The sequence below is a fragment of the Globicephala melas genome, chromosome 10 (genome assembly GCF_963455315.2).
Source record: "Globicephala melas chromosome 10, mGloMel1.2, whole genome shotgun sequence".
In the NCBI taxonomy this organism is placed as follows: Eukaryota; Metazoa; Chordata; class Mammalia; order Artiodactyla; family Delphinidae; genus Globicephala; species Globicephala melas.
Window position 1 is genome coordinate 41298510 of NC_083323.1, and position 16871 is coordinate 41315380.

The 16871-nt window shown below is 33.4% G+C and overlaps 1 protein-coding gene across 1 annotated transcript in view; it reads right to left on the reverse strand.

Annotated features, from left to right (window-relative positions):
* Positions 1-1136: 1136 nt before the first annotated feature.
* ZDHHC17 (zinc finger DHHC-type palmitoyltransferase 17) overlaps positions 1137-16871 on the reverse strand; it is a 106330-nt gene continuing 90595 nt past the window's right edge. The window contains exons 11-17 of the mRNA XM_060305745.1: positions 14780-14902; positions 13481-13543; positions 9779-9872; positions 8804-8887; positions 7427-7584; positions 6675-6769; positions 1137-3987 (exon numbers count right to left, since the gene is read on the reverse strand). Coding sequence (XP_060161728.1) covers positions 3849-3987; positions 6675-6769; positions 7427-7584; positions 8804-8887; positions 9779-9872; positions 13481-13543; positions 14780-14902 — 756 coding nt within the window. The 3' untranslated portion in view covers positions 1137-3848. The remainder of the gene's footprint in view (positions 3988-6674; positions 6770-7426; positions 7585-8803; positions 8888-9778; positions 9873-13480; positions 13544-14779; positions 14903-16871) is intronic.

The following is a 16871-nucleotide window of genomic DNA, read 5'->3' on the forward strand; positions in this document are numbered from 1 at the left end:
TACTTAGTACTAGAAACACTGCTGTCTATTAAAAAGTATTTTCCAATCCCAGTAAATATCTGATGACAGAGATATTCTGGTAAAATTTATCTGAGCAGAACATTCATACTCCAATTCAAAGGCAAAAAGAGTTTTCTAAGAGGCACATTTGGTTTCCTTGAGTTTATGACTTAGCTGACCTAGATCAAGGGACATTCTGAAGTTTCCACTTGGAATTACAGATTTTTCTATTTTAATAGTCACATAAAGATATTTAATAGAAAACTCTAATACCAAGAACTTTATGAAATTGAAGGTTTACTTTCTGACCTGAAGCTAATATTTCTTGTCCTGGTATGTACCACTTGTTTCCAATTATCTCTGTAAACTCTTAGAACCAGAAATCTACATCATAGGTACAATCTACGAATCTGGGAAGGACTGGGGAATCCAGACAAGAAGACAAAGAGGAGAAAAGTACCTAACTGGAATGAAAAGGGAGGGCTTACAGTAGAATTTCCTTTATTATTTATATTTGTTCCAAATATTGTTACTTGAGTTCTACACAGCTCTGGAGGCATTACTTTCAATACCGTAAAATAATTATGAAATGAAAATTAGTCCAATCTGAAAATATTTGTTTAATACCACTGCGTTCTCAATTAAACCATAAACAATCATGTGAACAACAGGAAAGGGTTCCTCCATAATTTTTGCTTTTTGAAATCCCAAATAAAGCTTTCTTAGTCATGCAGGGTTTCTCAAGTAACTGAGATCAATGCTTGGTAGGTTTCCTTTTCCACTATTTTACTACAGAGTCTTTAGACATACTTACATTTAAATCTTACAGATTCATACAGTCCTTGAGGATCCTAAGTAACTCCATGGAATACAAAATTCTTAAAGAAAAACATATTCTCTTATTTTAAAAAAATTCATTACAAACACAAACATACACACACAGAATTAGAGGTTGCTGGTTTTTGTTTTTTTTTAAAGAATACTACCACTACCTCCTATTTTTGCCAATTTCTAGTCTTGCCACCTGATTCCTAGTTGACCCAGATATAAACATATAGAATAATCTTTTCATATCACAGGTACCACTACCCGTGTTTCATCAATTTCTTGAAGAGAACTGAGCAAAAAACCAAACACACATTTAAGAGTCAATATTTATTCTGATTAATATTTTACAAAATTTTGACAGATTTAATTTATGTAAGGAGAGCTAATTTATTAAACACTTTACAGGTTTTTCTTTCCACAGAGTAACACGTTAAGTAGCAAAATAATACTTGGCACAGTTATAAATAAAGAAAATATAAAATAAAAATATCCATAGCTTAAGTATAATAATGATGCTGTTTTATGCCTACTAATATTTCAAATAAATTCCTGGGAACAACAAAATAAGGAAAAAATTCCAAAGAAGTAATTCATGTTTAGAGCTGAGAAATAAGTTCCTATTTGCTAAAAGTATGCAATGAAGCTGATACGAACTATTCCCCAAAGGGTCACCTTCATACACAACTTTAGAACGGGGTTAAACTGGTTCCACACACAGACCTACAAAATAATTAGACGGTACACAGAGGCATGGTTGGCTCCTGACCATCAGACCATTTCTGAGTTATAAATTTCACTGGTACTACGAGATGGCTAGTACTAAAGCATTAACATTGCTAATATTTTCCATGTATACATCTAGAGTTTTGTTTTTTTCTGTCTAACTGAAAGACATCTCCTTTGCACTGGAAAGAATATTGTACCATAAAGAAAGTACATGGTAACAACACTCTCATCCAAACTCTGAGAAAACCACCATTGTATTTGACTGTTAATAAAAATGTATTCGATAAAAACTGCAACTGAGTCTTCACGTGAAGTGCCTCAAAATACAAAAAATTAAAATGAATTCTAGCCTTTTATAAATAACTTTGAATTTAAAAATTATCTAAAATTTCCCCCAATTAGTAGTCAAAACTAGCAGAGACATTTGTAAAGTTAACCAATTTTGTACATTCTATGACAAAATGGCACAATGCTATTGCCACCCCACACCCATCTCTTCCCTTTTCAAAAATAAAGTACGTATGCCAATTTTCTAATATTAAAACACTCAAGTACACTAAGAGTAATTTTTTTGATGTATGACTTATGCTCAAAGAAACTACTATATAAAAATGGTACTTGGAAATACTGAACATCAACTATATACATTTTCACTGCTCCTCTTACTAAGGCAAGGGGCGGGTATACCACTAGACTGCTTTAATACCTGTAATCTGCATTTTACAGAGAATACTAATTTTACCAAGCATCAGACATGCAGTGAACTTGCAGGGTATAATGCTTATTAACAGCGATATTGAACATCACTAGAAGCTCATTAATTATCTCCCTTTTCTTTTTGGTTGGATAAAATGAAATGAGCAGCTTTAAATACACTAACACATAGAGACACAAAGAGAAAACTATTTGATAAATTATTTATATGCAGATACGCAATCTTTACACTGGTCTAGGATCTGTCATTGGTCGGACCACCATTTTCCCACCCTCCCCCAGCCCATTCCCTCTCACAGGTTTCCCACAGGTTGCTCGAACCACAGTTTGCTACAGCGCTTAAGAGGACTAAACCTGTAAACAATAGTTATGGAAGCAGTGACCAACAGTTCACCATGAGAGTATGGAAATGCTGCAACAAAAATTGATCAGTGCATCATGTTTGACAATTCGAAAATCTGAAATTGTTTCAGACAGCATTAACAAATTTCAAAACATTCAATATTGGGAAAATTGAAACAATCTTAGGGATAAAACTCTTTCTGATAGGTCATTCTTTAAAAACCAGAATATACCATTAGCTTTTCTTTTATTCACATGTGCTATATGTACAGAGATCATGCTCCATCTTTAGCTAGACTCCATTATTTTGTCTACACTTTATTTTGCAGTATAGCCATTTATTTCTATTATTGAGAATTTTGCATTAACTTATTTGTTCTGCCTTTTCTTGAAAATAGCTCAACCCTTAAAAAACTGGACTATGTGCACATCAAATTAAATTCTAATTTATGCTTTACTGGATAGTGTGTGCCAGTATACATACTATGAGGTGTATCATGCACTTAGTAGGGCTTTTAAGTTGAACAAAATAACATGACTTACTATACTCATGCAAGTGCTTTATTATCAGACCATAAAACCTTAGAGCAAGGTTACTAAAAATTATTTCACTGAACTAGAAATATATCAGCATTGCCAACAGCTGATAGCAATAAAATATTGTTAGCACATGTTTTGGTGAACATTATTTTCTTGTGTCTTTGAAGACACATTACAGTAGATCCCTAATAAAACAACATGATTTTCATCACAGTATTTACATGTACATTCTAACACGTACATAATACTAGTCTGAAGCAATTTAAGACAACTTTCTTGGAATTAAATGCAATACTAGATTGCATCATAAAATTTAGCTGTATACCATAAATTTAGTTTTAGCTAGAATCAAGCATTTCTGATCAGTATACCATGTCTGTCAACAGAATAAGTTCACTCTTTTTTCATGAAAAATGTTATGAGAACAAAACCAAAAAGTTGAGTATTTTGTGAATTCCCATATTAAGAACCATTAACATTCTTTTTAAGACCTTTATTCTTCCTAGAAGTGGCAGTGTGTTCTGTCCATGTTTACTTTTGTTAATAAAAGTGTTGAAAAAAAAGACTAAAATTCACAGTTAGCCCTACATATAGCATGCTGTTTGTTCAAAGGATGTGGATTCGAGTGTGAGAGAGACACGGACAGACACAATTTTCAGGCACCACTCAGCAATATGCTTCATAGGATAAAGATGCTGCTACACGAGCTGGTACCCAGATCCTGATATTTGGTCATATTCTATGGTATACTGCCTGGTCCAGTCCACAATAACAGGACGAAAGAGGCCACAGCATCGAAATTCAAAGAAGTCTATAATATTCCTTACACATCCATGGCTAAACACCACCCCCACCAAAAAAGAAAAAGAAAAAGAAAAAAAAGTCTATTAGTACAATAATTTAATAGGAGTTTAATATCATTTTAATGTTAAATATATTTTTTTCGAAACTTAAGAACTCAGGTTTCCTGCCAGAAAGAACCTGCTTATAACTCTACAAAATATGTACGCATTCATATTTCTTCACGGCTCTGATTTTTCTCTTTTGCTAATACAATGGGTTATACAATTATATATTAAAGTTATTCAAATTTGCATTTCTTTCATTCCTGTGTAATACGCAATTTTTGATAAAACCTTTCCTTGACTGGTGGCTCTTTGGCAAGGAGACAAACTATATCCAAAATTGAGAGAGTAAAAGACAAAATAATATCAATAGCATAAACTTGACAGTGTACCTAAGAATAGCAATTTAAAAAAAGAAATATTAAGGCAAGTTCCCAAAATTTTAGAACTTCAAGAATACCTTTGGAAAAGCAGTCAGTTTTACACCTTATACAATTATTGTGCCTATGGGAGAATTCTCAAAACTACTCAACCGACTCTATTATTTTTGCTTTTATTTAAAGGTTTACATGCTTTCCACAAACATGCAACAATTAATAGCACCACAAAAGCTTGATGGCAGTAGACAAGCAGCTTGAGTAAAACTCAAAGTTTTAAATATTTCTATTATTAGGAAACTACTGTTTCTTAACTTTGAAGTGAATGCAAATTAAAATATATATATATATAAATAAAAGAATAGAACAGTCTCTTCAATAAATGGTGTTGGGAAAACTCGACAGCCGCATGCGAAAGAATTAAACTGGACCACTATCTTACACCATACACAAAAATTAACTCAAAATGGATTAGACTTGAATGTAAGAACTGAAACCAGAAAACACAAGTGGTAAGCTCCTTGACCTCAGTCTTGGTGATGAATTTGTGAATCTGACACCAAAAGCAAAGGCAACAAAAGCAAAAATAAATAAATGAGACTACGTTAGACTAAAAAGGTTCTGAATAGCAAAGGAAACCCATCAACAAAATGAAAAGGCAACCTACTGAATGGGAGAAAATATTTGCAAATCATACATCTGATAAGGGGTTAATATCCAAAATCTATAAAGAACTCACACAACTCAATAGCAAAAAAGCAAACAATCCAACTAAAAAATAGGCAGATGATCTGAATAGACATTTTTCTAAGGAAGCCATACAGATGGCCAACAGACACGAGAAGATGCTCAACGTCACTAATTTTTAGGGAAATGCAAATCAAAACCACAATGAGATATCACCTCATACCTGTTTGAATGGCTATTATCAAAAAGACAAGAAAAGCAAGTGTTGGTGAGGATGTGCAGAAAAGGGAATTCTTGTGCACTGTTGGTGGGAATGTAAATTGGTGCAGCCGCTGTGGAAAACAGTATGGAGGTTCCTCAAAACATTAAAAATAGAACTACCATATGATCCAGCAATTCCACTTCTGGGTATTTATCCAAAGAAAATGAAAACGCTAACTTGAAAAGATATCTGCACCCCATGTTCATTACCGCATTATTTACAACAGGCAAGATATGGAAACAACCTAAGTGTCCATCGACAGATGAATAGATTGAAATAATGCGACACACACACACACAATGAAATAAAATTCAGCCGTTGTAAAGAAGAAGGAAATATAGCCACTTGTGATAACATGGATGGACCGTGAGGGCATTATAAGTGAAATAAGTCAGACAAAGAAAGACAAATACCACATAATCTCACTTACATGGAATCTGAACAAACAAACTCAAGCTCACAGATACAGAGAACAGACTGGTAGAGGGCAGAGGCTGGGGGTGGGGCTGGGCGAAATAGGCGAGGGGGGTTCAAAATGTACAAACTTCTGGTTCTAAAATAAGTAAGCCCTGGGGATGCAGTGTACAGCATGGTGACTATAGTTAATATTGTACTTCATATTTGAAAATGGCTAAGAGAATAGATCTTAAAAGTTCTCATGACAAGAAAAAAAAAAATTTGCAATTATGTATGGTGACAGACATTAACTAGATTTTAGCGGTGATCATTTTGCAGTGTATACAAGTATCAAACCATTATGTTGTATACCTGAAACTAATATAATGTCATATGTCAGTCATACTTCAATTAAAGAAAAGAAAACTAGGTGTGTGGAAATTTTTGTGTCATTCAGAGGGCAAATAAAGTAAGTAATTTGCACCAAAAAGTAGTTGCCCTAGAGTCTGGGAAATTTCCCTAAATAATGAATTTTAATCAACTGTATTTTTTAAAATCTTATTTCAATTTTCTGGATACATTCATTTTTGAATGAAAATTTATAAATTGATGGAAAGGTTAAAGAACAAATACTAAACGTTAGTAGGTCAATAAAGTTTGAATTGTATAATTAAGGAAAAAATGAATATCACAAATTTATATACAGTTAATGTGATAAATACTAAAGTTATGGTGAACTAACCAATGTTTCACCTGGCAGAAATCTTGGTATTTGGTATGTTTTATAAGCTATTTTACACATTGTTAAGTAAAATAAATATTCCCTGTTTCATATATTATTGCCATTCTTAAAGAAAATACTTCTCTTTGATGTACTCACTAGATATTTGCTGAGTTTAGTTAGTAAGGAACTTTATATGTCAAGAGAAAATATTAAATTCATAGATATGTACGTACTTGAATGGGCTTTCAATAGATGTTGTTGTGACTTTAAAGTGCTTGTATCTTCTGGCATTCATTCTTTCATTTGTAGTAATACCTAAACATGATATCTAAGAGGCAAGAGAAAGCAAACCATTAACTCTCTGAATATTTAATATAAAACAAGTTAATTCTCAAGAGGATCAGGATGGAGTCTGTTTCTGACTTTCCATCAGGAGATCATCAAGCGGGTTTACACAGTACCATCTGACTCTGTGGGAAGTAGCTGGTTAAACAGGGAAAATATTTAAAAACAGGTCACCTGGCACTGTGTATGTGTAGGCATGGACATTATGTACATACTACCTCTCCATCAGCCCCTTTAAGAAGGAGCTTTTTTAAAAATCCTAATTAAAAAAACTCTTGAGTAAATACTGATATTTGTAGGTAATAAAATATTAAAACACACACAAAATTAATGGAACCATCAGTCTAAGCTCACACTTATATCCAACTGGATGTATGTAAACCAGGAAAGAGAAATAAAAAGTTTTGATGACAGTAGTAGTGAAAGTTAAAAGTTCATAATATAAGAAGAGGGAGGAGAGGTGGAGAGAAAGAGTGAAGAAGAAAGGAACAGCAAACTGAAAATTTTAACTCTTGAAAAAATTTTAATTACTGAAAAGTAGGAATGGTTATAAAGAGAATACATTGTTATCTTTTAAGCTAGGAGTGAATTTTTAAGAGTTCTCTGCACACTAAAGAACAAATAATGCACTTGCACATACCTGATACATCTGACACATGAGTAATACAGCCACCCACATGAAATGAAAAACACTGTTCAGAAACATCCAAAACATCCAGGGTGAACATGTGGCAATTTGAGTAATATATGTCCAAAATCCATCCTTGGTATAACTGGTCTCACAGTGGAGTCCCCAGTCTAAAATCAGAGCAGAAGAACGCAAATTTACTCATAACCATCCAAGCACCTCGTGTGGACATTTGTGGTAGGCACCACTTAGAAAACACGATCCAAGAATTTAACTGATGACTTTCAATGCAAGTATTTTCATACTCTTAAATAATCCCCTTGTACATTAGTGAAAAAACATATCAAAAGCAGAAATAGAAAAAGCAGCAGGCAATCCTAAAAACAAACAAACCTGTACTGTAACGATAATACAGTTTTTATTTGATTGGTATTGCATACATACAATATGTAAAAAAACAATTCCTTTATACAAAGATAAGATGATACAGATATGTGAGACTTCTTTGGAGGGGAGGAACATAACACAAGATCACCTTGGTGAGGGGGACTTTTTCCAAAACAAAATCTACTCTTTGAGAGCTGCTGCCATAAAGAACTGATGTTATTAGTAGGACTATGCTCTCTCTCTCAGGTGTGTTGGGCTGCCAGAAATTAGGTAAAGATCTCTGACAAAATCGTTCTCTCTGTTAATCCCTATTTGAGGAAGTAACCTCCTTTTTCATTAAGGCAATAACAGAGATTATTCTTAATATCTGTGGGAGTAGGAGGACTAGGAAATCATCCAAGACTTATTTTTAAGTCAGTATCTAATACATCTTTGTGCTAAATACCACCAAGCCCTGAAGGACAGTAACTAATATTTTCATTTAAATTCTTTCCAAATTATGTTCTCAGTGCAATAAAACCCCATCATTTCTTCTAAGATACTATACCCATATGATCACTGAATGACAACTTATTCTTAACCTTTTAAATATTCTCTAATAGGCAATAATTATACCTTACTCTTCAAAACATTTCAAGTTCTGTGCAAACTTAACTATATTTTCCCAGCTGTTTGGTAAGAAAGAGCAACTAGCACAATCACAAAATCTATAAACTACTAGAGTAAAGCAAGCATGTGATGTGAAAAATGTTGGTGTTTTTTACCCAGAAGCTTTTCAAAGCCTATTAAAAGATAATTAACTGATAATTCTGTTTCTTATACTCTATGTTGAACATGTTTGACAGTTCTATATCTATTTTTTCTCTATGCTTCATTGTAGTGAGGTGCCCCAAACCATAATTTTTAGTTAAAACACATTTGTCATTATATTTTTTGTTAATATGGTAAAGCATGAGTATGCAAACACGTGTTTTAAGAAGATAAAAAACTAATTGTACTCACAAGAAATACAACCATAAATCATCCAGCAGATCATAAAAAGCAAGAAGAATAGGTAGCCCATAAAGTATCTATGGTTGCCTGCACCTAAAGAACAAAACAGAAGCAATTTTTTTTAGCTAAGAAAAAACAACTGGAAATACACCTAGGGGTGAGGTAGGGGTGGCGAAATTCCATGAAAAGTGAGATACACCTTGGACAATAATCACATACATTATTTATTTTACAAAATGTTCTTCAAGAAAATAAATGTTTTAATAAAATTGTTAAAATAAAAGAATGCTTATAATGACACACAAAGATGTAGTGACTGCAATGATATTCATTCAAAAGAGTCTTAATGAACCAAATAAATCACAAGTTTGAGCTTTAATTCTACTATTTGCCTTGAGGTTTAAATAATCCTATTTTATCTTTAGTTTTATAAACTTTAAAATCCTACTTTTTAAAGGCTTCTCCCCAACATAGTCATACAATCTTTGTAATGTTTCCCTGCTGTCCTCTCATAAAATCTCCAGGGCCACGTCTCAGACCACTTAGTTCATTTCCTCAGACTATGCCATTCTTGAACACTGAGATATGTAGAGTTCTTATCTGTCATTCTTCTCTGCCTCTGTACATAACAACCTTTAAATATTTTTTATTGCCTTACTTTCTTTAGTTTAACTAAAAAACAACACAATCTGCCCCCTTATTGATTTCACTGTTATCCAATGGAGAAAATAGGAAAGAGTAGGCACCAGAGAGAATTGATAGAGAAATTATATCAATCTTTTCTAGACACTGATTTTATGATGTCTTTTCCCCTCTCTCTTACAACTGAGTTGATGTTTTGGCACTCAGAAAATAATTGGGGGAACGAGGGGTATTGTAGGGTGCTAGAATGAACCTTCTACACCTACTTTAATATTGTACTTCATTAGTTGCCTAGAGTAATTTAAATGAACAATATATTTAGAAATTACTCATAAAACTTACCTACACAATTGCCCACCCATGGGCAATGATGGTCGAATTTTGCAATACAGCGGTTGCACACACCACAATGTTTGGACCTCACTGGTTTCCGTATCTGTTAACAGGCATGTTAAAAGATTATGAAAGGCACTATACCTAAGAGAGGAAAGCCGAACATTTTATTTTCTCAAAATACAATATGAAAAAAACCCGGTATTTTTTGAAAAGGATTATACCAAGGTTTCCAAAGGAATAGAACCAAACAAAAATCACTTTTGTTTAATAAAATTTCAACTGCAACAACAAAGATGAAGAGGATAAGTCTACTCTAAAATATAAATTCCTAAGACAGGGCAGAACCATCAATTCACAAAAATAATTAAGAATCAAAGATCAATCTGCTGTTGCAATGAATGGTACTATATTTAATTCAGAGCCCTCAAATTCCTCAAATATCACTCTTCAGGCTTCTTAATGAAAATGTATTGCAATTAATGGTCATAATACTGGTTGTTGCTTAATAAAATAAAATTGGTTCCTTAGTAAAAGGAAGGTCAATTTAGAAGTGAATAAAAGAGAGCTTTTAAAATTCGCATCATTAATAAAATGTTTCCCAAAGTTTACAAATCCAGCAAAAAATCCCAGTAAGTGTACACGTCTTTCTTTTAGTGAAAGAAATCTGAGATCTCAGATTAAGGTACAGCACTTCCTCTGCTGAACTGCACAACCTTATCTAAGAAAGTACAACATGCTTAAGAAGTTTAGGCAGTCCCTGTTTGTTTTAAAAAACATAAAATACATTCTTCAGGTCTTCACAGGCAATAAAAAACTCATGTTTATGATGTTTTAAGTGTTATGAAATGTTTTTCTCTACATTACTCTAAAGCAACCAAGTGAATACAAGAACTCATTGGCGATCTTCAAAGAGCTGCTAGTCCCAATGCTGGATACATGACAAGAGCTACAGTTATTAACCCTTGCTAGAAACAAATTTTGTAATATCCTTTATTGGTGTTTCAATAAAAGCACTAACATTTCCCCAACAGTTTGCATAAATTACACACTATTCTGAGGTACTAAGAAAAAGGCATAGGTGCACTATGCGGTTCTTACATGTATTAAAAAATCTGTGGACCCAAGAAAAGGCTAAGTCATTCTTCACCACAGATATGAGACTAAACCTATTAGCAGAAAGAAGTAGGATATATCAAACAAATTTTATCCTTACTTCCAACTCTCAGCTAAGTCTCCCCTCTGGGCAACAGCTGTCAATGAATTCTGCACAAAAACTGACACAAGCCTCCTAAACACAACAGTTGCCGTAGTTCACTTACAGAGCAATTCATTTTTAGAAAATTCTTATCTACATGTGTCTGTGTATTTTTCAAAGTAAAGATACCCATATAATGACAAATACCTCTGTCAATTTGAATCATTTTATAATAGAACAAGCTCTTTATTTTACAATAACAAATTATCTATCCAGAATTATGCAGCTTATGATAACATAATATATAATAAAATGTTTATGCTATGATGAGAGAAAGTCTTGTTCTTACCATCAGATATTTACTTAATAATGAAACTGTATTGAGCAACTCTATATAAAGAACCTGTTTGCTGACTGCAAGACTGATGCCCTCACAATGAAAAAAGAAATGGTTAGAAAATGTGTTTTCCACTTGGGATATTCTTTCTACAATCATAATTTGGCTATATCTGATAAAAATGGGGGTACTTTTAGACAGAAAAGATTATGTTTCAATAGATGTTAAATTCTAGTTTTGTTAATTGAGGTCAGTATTTACTGTCTAAAACTCTCTTCCCAAATGGCTCTTTGTTACTATGTTATGTTATTGTAAAGCTTAACTGAGTTATTAAGAAGATATCCTAAGCTTGTTTCTGAAGCTGATCACTGTAATCTATCTTTGGATGAAGATCAGGTGCCCCATGATCTATAACCAAGGGGTTATGCATACTGGAATAAGTACCATTTAAAGGACTGTCTCCAACCTAGATGAAAGGCTTCTTATCAGGTATTCTCAAGTACCTCATGCACAAGGAAACTGAAGAAAATCAACTCTTAAATTCATATTTCCCAATTAAGAAGGGCCTCTGCATTGAACTGTCTATAGAAAAGACTGCTGACCCCAAATGACAACCACACCAGGATAAGAAAACAACAGCAGTGGTAGGCAGCTGACCCAAGAATCTGTATCAGTCCTGAAGAACCATCCAACTAATTTAATTGAACTGTTTACCAAATGTTTGTCTTCCTGTCAAAATGGAAAGTTATTGTTTTACTTCTGACCATACCTTTAACCCCAATGTTCAGGATGGAAAGAAAATTCTCTAGCGAAGTTGTCTAACTATTCATGACATGTACCACTGCTTGCTTTGAGTGTACTGCTAAAAGCACATATACAATGTTTGAAAGACAATTTGGTATAATTGATTAAATGCGAAGCCTATAAAGTGTTAAAAAACAACAACCTGTTTGCTATATGGCAAGGATATCAGCAATGTATACCTGACTTTGTGGAACAGAATTATATTTTCACAGAATAGTAGAGTATAAAAATGTCCTAAATGTTAAGAATACAATTCTGTAAATTACCTATTGTAAAGCACAGAAACAAAAGCCTTTTTAAAGCATGCTTGAAAATACAAAAGAATCAGTCAGTACCCTAAAGTTGTTACCAAGAGTAAAGCAGTATATATTTTGAACATCCAAAATCATAACTGTTAGGTCAAAGAAACAAACAACCAAACAACTGTTTGGTTAAGTGAAACAACTTAAAAGAATCTGTAGAAGTAGAGCTTAGTTTCAAAAACTCATTCCAGAATCCTAAACTAAGTTAATTATTTTATTATTATTCAACTGTTAAGATATTAGTTCAGTTGTAGTGTATAACTTAAAAGTATAAAAGGGCATTTAGTTTCAAGCATGATTTGGGGATATTTCCATTTCCATGTAGAGAAATATGGTTTAACCACTGCGGCAGTCTGTATATTTTCCACAAGAACTAATTATAAAAATTAAGCAGAAAATCATTAAAACACAAAACAGTATTATTCTATAGAAATTAGATGTCTATAGTAATAAAACAATGTCAGTATCACTATATCTGATTCCATAAGTAAATGCCATTTAATTTCATATATAGCTTTATCTATGACCTGGTTGAATATGACAATGTTTAATATCAATGATAAAATAGTGCTCTAAGTTGAATAAACACTCTAATACAGACGGATAACTGCTCTAATTGAACCAGTTTAGAGGCCATGTTGTCTTAAAAGTTATCTAATAATTTCCCACTGTGACCTTTAAATATAAGAATAAATTTTCTTAAAATGTAATTAGGATAACAGTATATTAGGGAATCACAGTAAACTTTTGATTTTAAATACTTTTATTACTTAGTTTTTTATTTGTTGAATTACATTTTAAGAGAGAAAAAGAGAATAAGAATGAATACAAATGAATGGCACCACTGAATCAGAAGTGTAGTTAAGGTCTACCATCGGGGGAATAAGGACATTGGAAAGGAGACATCTTTTCACCATCTTTCTTCCTGTACCATGATCTAAAAGGCATTTTGCAGGGGTGGGTCAAGAAATGTGCTCAGTGAAAGAAACTGTCCTGGTTTCCCAAACTCTCTATGCTATGCCACTGGTAGGGGAAGAGGAGAGAGGGAAGAATAAAGAAAAAAATATTACCAAACATGTACTGCAGAATATACTGAGGTCCAGACTTCCTGTCTCTGCAAGTTCAACTATTGTCTGTGAATTAAAAAAAAAAAATTATTCAAAACAGAACAATACCAACTATTGTGCCATCAATATGAGTATCAATACACACTACTAAATATAAAATAGATAACCAACAAGGACCAGCTGCATAGCACAGGGAACTATACTCAATATTTTGTAATAACCTATAAGGGAAAAGAATATGAAACAGAAAAAATATATATATGTATAACTGAATCACTGTGCTGTACACCTGAAAATAACACGACACTGAAAATCAACTATACTTCAATAAAAATAAATATATGAGTAGCAGCAAACACAATGCTCATTTTTAATTAACCAATGTTTTCAGCTAAAGATAATAAAATCTCTTCGCTTACTTCTGCTATTTCATTATAATATGAATACAGGAATTTTATTTCTTGGATATATGAAAAAGCAACCCTAAATTTAGTTATGGGAATATTTCTCTGAGAATAAAACTAAATGACCTATCCTAAGAACTAGTCTCTATAAGGTTTTGATGATTAAGGGATGAATGTAAACCTAAGTCCAATAAAGAACTGAATCTTCAGAACTGGATTATGACTAAGAAAACCTGGCAAATCAATAACCAGTAATGTCTAAAGAATACTGGAACATAAGGGTAGCACTCTTTATGCAGCCTAGAAAGGGGAAAATAAGACCGTAAGAACCTACTAGTGTTTTAATCCATGTGGATAGGAAATAATTCATCAGGATTTGTTCTGTTTTCAGAAACTGGATTAAACAGCTCTTAAAATGATCTAATTGCTTCTAATCCAATTCTCTACTTACCGCGACATCTTTGGATTATAAATTCAGTTTCCTACGTACCTCAGCTATAGATGAGGGGTGCCCTGGATCATATATACAAACATTTCAGTTATTAGAACAATATATCTACACTATCAACCAGTTTAGTGGCCTTCTAATTTACAGTCATTTAACAAACATTTACTGAATGCATATTTATTTGCTGAAGGTTTACAGAGATGTGTAAACTACTGTTATTTGTCCCTCAAAACAATCATAATCCTTATAAAGGAGAGAAAGATGAAATTTTAAAATGTCATGGAACTGTAAGGACTGGCATCACAAGAACACCAAAGGTGAGCACCAACTACACATAATCTCAGTTTGGTTTGAAATTTCTAGTTTCCTTTTTTGTACTCTATTATCTGCTAAAAATACTGATAATCTGGCAATAAAACACAAGTGACTAGTTAGATTGTATCTTGCTACCTTTTTCTTTTGTTCCTCTGTAGCTTTAATAATCCCTGGATCTGATTTCCAAGATTTTCCAAAATTGTAGAAAAGTGCAATACTATTGACAAGGAATGGAAGATGGATAAATAAAAAGTTGAGATGTACCTAAAGTTAAGGAATCTAAAGAAGCAATGAAAACTAGTTATTATTATAGGTAAACTTATAATCTGTAAAATTGTATCACACATACACACAAAAATCTCCAAAAAAATACAAGATGGTTTATTTATTACATCAAAATAGATTACATCTATACATGTTAGTCTACCTATTACATCAAAATAAATACATTTCCCATTCTGCTCATAAATAAGTATAAAAAATAAAAATGTGAATTTTTTATAAACTTTAAATCATGTAGGGTTATCTGACACTTTTGAAAAGTCAGTGAATACATTATTTTTAAATGATCATTATTTCTTTTGACAAAAATGAAGGGACTTCTCATGTTGAAAGTAATTAGCATATTATTAATATTTTATCTATATGCATTAAAATCTACCAAACACTTAGATATCATACCCATATATTTAAAAGATTGTTTTTACATTCTCTCCGTTGCCATTTTTGCCCACATTCAAGGTGGCCTTAATTTTAGAAAAGGTACTTATAAACCTGCTTAAAACAGAAACAGTTTCTATGTTTACATTTTTCTACCTAATGAAAATATAAGAAATGTACTAGGCACTTATAAGTGAAGAATCAAAGACTATTTTCAATAACACTGGGAGAAATAAAGCAATGTTGCTAGAGCAACACATTTTTGGGACACAAAACATACCATTTTCAAGATTTTACGTAGGTACAAAAGCTATTCACAAAATTTCCCACGAGAATGGTGCCTTCCCTGTACCAGAGAAGGAAGGAAAGGCCTCATCACCAAAGCCTGGGAAGGACACTGACAGACAGGGACCTGTGTTCACATACTGACTGCACTAACCCTTCTCTTCCACTAGTCTCCCCACACAGCTCCTAGTCACATCCCCATAACTGACTGCCCCTAGCTCAAACCCTCTGGCTTGTCATTTCTTCACAAATGTATCATTTCTTTGCTAAAAGGCATAAAGATTCCTACTCTGGTCACTTCTTCATTATTTATGAAGGCCCCCATGTACATGTAAAAAAAAAAAAAAAAACCAAAAGATTTAATAAAATGTTAGGCTGGGAATTCCCTGGCGGTCCAGCGGTTAGGACTCCTCACTCTCACTGCCGAGGGCCTGGGTTCGATCCGTGGTCAGGAAACTAAGATCCCACAAGCCACAGGGTGCGGCCAAAAAAAAAAAAAAAAAGATTTTATGTAGTACAAGTATCATACAAACATTCTGTTAAGACATTTGGACATTATCATATATACACACTCTACATTTCTTATGAAGCACAGGTAAGAAAGCACAGCTTCAGGCTTCCCTGATGGCGCTGTGGTTGAGAGTCTGCCTGCCGATGCAGGGGACACGGGTTCGTGCCCCGGTCCAGGAAGATCCCACATGCCGCGGAGCGGCTAGGCCCGTGAGCCATGGCCGCTGGGCCTGCGCGTCCCGAGCCTGTGCTCCACAACGGGAGAGGCCACAACAGTGAAAGGCCCACGTACCAAAAAAAAAAAAAAAAAAAAAAGAAAGAAAGAAAGAACAGCTTCATGAATGAAACAATCCTATATTTGTGTGGTAAATATGAAAACACTAAACAACTACTTAAAATACAAGAGGAAAGAAAGGAAGAAGAAAGAGTAGTTAATATCACCTGCCATATATAAAAGTGATTTCTCTTTCTCCAGTCCCCTATTTATTCCCAACTTTCACCAACCTTATTCCCCAAAATCCATGGGTACAGCCAGAAGAGAATAAACAGAAAGTCAAATTTTCAGCTCTTCCAACAGCAAAATTCGCTTAAGAATAAAGCTGGATAAATATATGTGCAACGAATGCTGAACTGTGGCATTTTTCAGGGCAGTATCTTATTATAACAGTTTCAAAAAGTGCTAACATATAAGTATATACAGGTCAGGTTCTTACAGCCTGGATTAAATTTGCAGGGAGCTAACTAGCAGCTCAGTAAATGACTACAGGTTTGA